The sequence below is a fragment of the Elephantulus edwardii genome, unplaced genomic scaffold (assembly GCF_000299155.1).
Source record: "Elephantulus edwardii isolate Elephantulus edwardi_28Jun2011 unplaced genomic scaffold, EleEdw1.0 scaffold00389, whole genome shotgun sequence".
Classification (NCBI taxonomy): domain Eukaryota; kingdom Metazoa; phylum Chordata; class Mammalia; order Macroscelidea; family Macroscelididae; genus Elephantulus; species Elephantulus edwardii.
Window position 1 is genome coordinate 143911 of NW_006400139.1, and position 6792 is coordinate 150702.

General features: G+C 38.0%; 1 protein-coding gene and 1 pseudogene across 1 annotated transcript; both read right to left on the reverse strand.

Annotated features, from left to right (window-relative positions):
* Window positions 1-197: 197 nt before the first annotated feature.
* Window positions 198-1139, reverse strand: LOC102856177 (olfactory receptor 5AL1-like). The gene has a single exon (XM_006902259.1). The coding sequence runs from the start codon at window positions 1137-1139 to the stop codon at window positions 198-200; it is 942 nt and encodes a 313-aa protein (XP_006902321.1).
* Window positions 1140-6536: 5397 nt separating this feature from the next.
* LOC102865510 overlaps window positions 6537-6792 on the reverse strand; it is an 11384-nt pseudogene continuing 11128 nt past the window's right edge.

The following is a 6792-nucleotide window of genomic DNA, read 5'->3' on the forward strand; positions in this document are numbered from 1 at the left end:
TCCTTCCTTCCTTCCTTCCTTCCTTCCTCTCTTTCTCTCTTTCCAATAAAATGTACTGTCTTTTATGTAAAAATGAGGAATAAATACTTGAGGATATTTATGTCTAAAACCATACTTCCTAAGGTGAGCTTACCAGAGCTGTGAAAGTAGATGTGAGATAATACAAAGTTTATTGATCATTGTGAGTGGTTCTTCCTTTATCTGATAGCCAAACATAATTTTTCTACAATTCTCTTCAGTGCGTTTTTCACCTCCTGATTTCTCAAGCTATAGATCAAAGGGTTTAGCATAGGAATTACCACTACATAAAACACAGAAGCAAATTTATCCGTATTCAGAGAATGGCTTGACTTGGGCTGTAGATACATAAAAATGACGGTCCCATAAAATATTGTGATGGAGGTCAGGTGGGACGCACAGGTGGAAAAGGCTTTCTGCCTTCCTTCAGCAGAATGGATCCTCAAGATGGCAAAGAGAATGAAGCCATAAGAAATTAACACAATCGCTAGAGAGGAAAGCGTATTGAACCCAGCAATAATTAGCAGCAATAGTTCATTGACTTGGGTGTCAGAGCAAGCTAACGCAACCAGAGGAACGTCATCACAGTAGCAGTGGTTGACAACATTGTGGTCACAAAAAGACAAGTGGAACGTAGCCGCGGTTTGTAACAGACCCACAGTGAAGCTATAAACATACGTGCTGGCAATCATTCGAACACAGAGTTTCCTCGGCATGAGAATGACATAGAGCAAGGGGTTGCAGATGGCAACGTATCGATCATATGCCATGATGGAGAGCACATAGATTTCACAAACCACAAAGGTGACAATGCAACACACCTGGGTGGCACATGCATAAAATGTTATACTTTTCACTTCACGGAAAAAGTTCACTAAGGTGTTCGGGGTGACAGTTGAAGTAAAAGAAAAATTGATCAGAGCCAGATGGTTGAGAAAAAAATACATGGGGGTGTGAAGCTGAGGACTAATCTGAATTAGCACAATCAAACCCAGATTACCAATGACACTAACTAAGTAGATCACTAGGAAGATACCAAAGAGAAAGGTTTGAAGCTGTGGGTTATCTGTGAGTCCCAACAGGATGAATTCAGTCACTGCTGACTGATTGCCTTTGGCCATGGTAAGAGCCACAAACCTCTCCAGGGCAGTTCCCAGAAATTCTTACTCTGTTGGCAATGATCAAGTCCAAGTTTGAAGAAGATTCGAACTCACCAGGCAAGTCTTCATATTAATTTTACTTTCAGAATAAAGGCATTTCTTCTAGGCAGAAATTTCAAAACATGAGATTATGTGGAGAATTAAAATATATTTAGTACATGACATAGATTTTTACAAAATGGAATAATTTATTTTTTAAAAAGAAATAAATATGGAGACTTTTAAACATAATTGTGAAAATAGTTTTAAAGTTGTTGAAACATTTTAAGCAAAAATATAATGAGTTAAAATTTTAGTTGAGAGTAATGAATTTCAAATATTTAATTCATATGTGACATTTGAAAACTTTGATCTATTGACCATAAATTTACTTATTTTAAAGTTTTTCTCTCTCTCATCTATACTTTGTAGTTCCTTTTTCCTTAAAGGAGAAAAATCTCATAGTAAATATGAAAAAAAATACTTGTTGAAGCACACATGAAAACTTTAGATAAGCATTAAATCAGGAAGACATCATATTTACCATGTATCTTCCAACATCCAAAAGCAAACCAGAAGACAGATTCTAAAGTGAGTTTGTAGAGATTCATATTGGGCTTGGCTATTTGAAAGGATGTTTCTTCTAAGAAATTTTATGTGAACTCAGAGTAATTTGCCTTGCTAGTTCTTCTCAGAATATCTTTTGCCAATACTATTGATTAAGGTAGGGAGCCTAATGGTAAAACATTGAGCTATTTCGCCAACTGCGCCAGGGGAAGACAGACAATCTCCTCCTGTGTGATTTATCATCTCGGAAAACCCCCTGGAGGGTCCACTATGAGTCAGTTCTAACTCTATGACACACAACAAAAACCACACCAACATGGATTAAGGAGCCTGGTAGTAGTCTGTTATGTTTAAATCTGCTGAATGAGGAAGGCTGAGGGTTCCAATCTATGAGCTGCTCCCTTGGAAAAAATATGAGCTGTCCTCTCTGATAAAGATTCTAACCTGTGTAGTCTAGTAGAGGGTTGATATGAATAAAAAATAATAAATAGTAATTCATTGATAGAGGGTGTGGTTTCAAGTTTATTTACTACCTTCAATGAGATGGATCGATTCAGGATTCAGAGATTGGGGTAATGGGAGTGGGTGTGTCAGAAACAATGAGGTTGGTACAGGATAGAGCAGGGTTTAGGGCTCTTGGACATAGGGCCGCTATGAGTCACGAACAACTTGATGGCACATAACAACAACAACAACAACACTGGCCTAATGGTAGAGAGCTGTGCTGCCACCCAAAGGTAAGTGGTTTGAATCAATCAGATACTCCAGGGGAGAAAGATGGACAATCTCTTACTTATATGCTGATGGAAAGAACTTGTGATTTACTGCCTTTGCAAACTCACTGGACGTTCAGCTACGTGTTAGGTCCAACTCAACAGTACATAACAAACAACAAAGCATAAGATGAAACAAAATAATTCACCGATTCTCCATAGCCTTGAATCATTAACCTACTATATTCATAGCTTGTCCAAATAATCTCCTTTCAGAGAGGAATGTATTCTTTTCCCATCAACCGGAAACAACATTGCTTGGTCTTTCAATGTCCTACATCTGTATCAAAAGCTTCTTACACAAAAGCTTCTTATAGTGTCTGCTATATCTCATGTACTTACCGCTCTGAGCTCTTTGAAGGTATGAGTTTTGCTCTTGGGTTATCAAATTCCCCAATATCTTCAATTATGTTATCCTCCTTTTCTTGAAGTCCTGTGAACTTCGATAAATGTTGATAGTTGTAGAGGACTTCAAGCCTTTTGTTCACAGGGTCACTATTAGTCATGGTAGACTGGAAGGTGACTGAAAGGCAATCAAGAACAACTTGAAACAAAACTTGGTTCCCTTGAATGATGTGTCTCCAGGTCACCACCAAGATTTTTGTCAATCAATCTATGTAACTATTATTTCAAACTACTTAAAAATATAATTTTGATTTCTCTATACTCTTCCATTATTGTTGCTGTTGTTATATGCTGTCAAATCACCTGTGACTCTTGCTGACCCTATGTTCAGCAGTTCTGAACCTACCCTGTCCTGAGCTGGTCTCACTGATTCCAACACACCTACCCCCTGCGGCCCCAGTTACTGGATCAATCCCAATCTTCCTTTCCAGCACTGTCCTTCCACCTTCTGAGCATGATGTACATTTCCAAGGACTGGTTTCTCCTTGCCACATGCCCAAAGTATACGATATGGAGCTTCAAAATCCTGGCCTCTAAGGAGAAACTTGGTTTCACTCTCTCCGAGACACCTATTTGTTTTCTTGGCATCCATAATATGTTCAAGACTCTTTCCAGCACAACTCAAAAGACAGTGATTCTTCTTCTGTCATCCTTACTTATTGTCTAGCTCTCTAATGCGTAGCAAATAATTATGAAGACCATAGCCTGGATAAGGTGCACCTTAATCTCTAGACTGATATCTTTGCTTTTTAGTACTCTGGGGAGGTCCCTAATAGCAGATATTCACAATGTAATTGGTCTTTTGATTTTCTGACTGCTGGTGCCAAGAGTGTTGATTGTGGAGCCAAACAAGCTATAATTGTTAACAACCTCAACCTCTTCTCCATCTATCATGGTACAGCCAATTGGCCCATTAGGGATAACCTTTGTCTTCTTGAAATTGAGCTTCAATTCATATGTAAGACTTATAGTTCTTGAACTTCTGCAAGAAGTGCTTCAGGTCCTCCTCAGTTTCAGCAAACAAAGTTGTATCATCAGCACAATGGAGATTGTTGAAGAGACTTCTTCCAATCCTGATGCCACAATCCTCCTCATAAAGCCCTGCTTCCCAAATGATCTGTTCTGCCTATATATTGAAAAGGCATGGAGACAGAATATTCCTGACACACTCCTTTTCTGATTTTGAACTATACAGTGTTTCCCTGCTCTGTTCAAGGACTTCTTCTTGTTCCAAGTATAGGTTTTGCATAAGCACAATCAGTGCTCTGGGATTCCCATTCTCCTTAAGATTAACCACAGTTTGTTGTGATCCACAGTCAAATCCTTTTGCATAATGAATGAAACACTGATGGATATTTCTCTGGTACTCTTTGCTTTCTGCCAAGATCCATCTGACATTGGCAATAATGCCTCTAGTGCCATGACCTCTTCTAAACCATCCCCTTTCCCTTTATTTGCAGATATTATTATTTTTGTTGTGTGCCTTTGAGTCAACAGACTCATGAGTGACCCTTTCTGGCCTTTTCAGTGGCTATGAAGCAAATGAAAGGAGATTGCATACCTCTCTCCTATAGTGAAGCTTGTAGACTCGAACCATATACCTTTGTGATAACAGTGCACCCGCTTACACTAGAAATCCAGAGTTCCCTAGATGTCATAAATTCCAAAGGAAGAGACAAATTTAAAGAAACAGCATAAACATTTAAAATTCAAATTTCTAAGAGATCTACACATTAGCTTTTCTCACTTATTTGAAGAGAGGGTGTGTGATGTGGAAGTATCTTCTCTTTCTAATGTGACAAGCTATCAAAATAAAATATGGTCTAATCTTGTGCATCTTCGCAATCATTCTTATATTTGATCCCATTACTAAGTCAGTGTGTCAATTTCTCTGTTGAGTTTGCTCTTTTTTTGCTGGCCTCTTAGTATTTAAAGATAATGTCTTTCTCCAGGGACTGGTCCTTCCTAATAATACATGCAAAGCACATAAGGTTAAGTCTCACCATCCTTTCTCGCCAAAAGCATTCTGCTTATTCTTCTTACAATGCAGATTATTTTGTTCTTTTGGAAGTCAACAGTATATTCAGTATACTCACCAATACTGTAATATAAACTCTTCTTTGTTCTTCTTTGTAATTAGAGTGTTCCTTGTATGCATTGGGTGAAATATGATTTTGTATACATTGGGGATGCTGTCAGGAGGAGTCAGCCCTTAGAAAAAGACATCATGACAGAGAAAGACAAGGGTTAGTAAAGGAGAAGAGGACTAGTAAGGAAATGGATTGACATAGTGACTACAACAGTAGGCTTGATCATGGCAGAGACTGTGTGGATGGTACAGGATAGGACAATTTTCATCCTGTTTTTCATAGAGGTAGCCAACTTGGCAGCCTCTCACAGCACCTCTTCCCTATTCATTAATAAGCTATCACGTGCATATGAGGCATTTGTGAATACTAGGACTTGGGCTTTGCTGTTGTTGTTAGGTGCTGTCAAGTCCAATATGACTCATAGCAACCCCATGAACAAAAGATCTTAACTTTGTTCTATCCTGCGCCACCCTCACCCTTTCTGACACACAAGAGCCCCTTGTGGTAGTCACCAGGTAAATCCACTTGGTTGAGGGTCTTCCTCTCCTTCACCAACCCTCCATTCTTCCTAGCAACATTTCCCTCTTCAAGGAATAGGTCCTAGCAACATGCCCAAAATATATGAGACAAAGCCTCATCATTCTTGCCTTCAAAGGTCACTCCAGCTGCACCCGATACAAGACATATCTGTTTGTTCTTTTGGCCATCCTTGGCCTGCTCAGTACTCTTCTCCAACACCACAACTCAAAGGCATCAATTCTTTTTCTGTCATTCTTACTCACCGTCAATTCTCAGATGCATACAAGTGAGAAGACAGACTATGGCCTGAATCAGACTCACCTTAGTCCTCAAATTGACACCATTACTGCTCCATAATTTCAATTACAAACTCTTTTGTCTTTTTCTCCCTCTCTATTCAGCATTTCCTAACATCTATAAACAAAATATATATATTTATCTGTAAACAAAATAGAAGCAAAAAAAGTTCACCAGTGGTCTCAGATTTCTATTCATCTACCTTTACTCAAGATACTTCTCTACCCTAGATTTTCCATTCGCCTTCACCTCCTCATTACCAAAAGTCTCAGAAATGTCAACAACAAGTTAGCACCTCCTTTATAATCATAGCGCAACCTATTGTAGTGTGTGTGTGTGTGTGTGTGTGTGTGTGTGTATAATTTAAAAATAACTTTACATACCTCTTCTTAGTCTCAAATTCAATGAAGACTTTATATTTGGCATCATTGGCATCAGATATTACGGAATGCCTTTTAACCTGAAATATTTTGTCTTAAATTCCAGAGTCATCAGCCTCTTTTGTTTCTCCCCTCTCCTCTCTTAACAGTTTTTCACTCTCTCTTGATGACCTCTTTTGTCTATATATTAAATGATGCACTTACTTTACAGTTTGCAATCAATTCATTTTCTTTTGGAAGATTTTTCTTAAGAATTCTCCTTTAATGATATGAGGGCAATTGTCATTCATGTTGTGTTGATGGGTTAAATTAACTATGTAATCAGATTTTTATGTTACCTTTATAGCTTCAACAGTTTCTCAGAAAAGATTCATTAGATGTCTAAGAAATACACAAACATAAAATGTTCAAAAAAAACTCAAGAGATTCAGACAAATCCTTCTACCTCTTAATTCCATTCGTATGTCTTGTAGGATATATGTTTTGATTTATTGTATGGTGTAATCTCCAGCCATCTACCTAGGTGAGAAATCAATAAAATATTTCACATAGTCCTCTTTCTCCAACCAACAATTATTTAATATTTACATTTAATATATTTTTA

Coding starts and splice junctions, on each gene's coding strand:
- LOC102856177 (XM_006902259.1), bottom strand. CDS start 1,139: ATGGCCAAAGGCAATCAGTCAGCAGTGACTGAATTCATCCTGTTGGGA.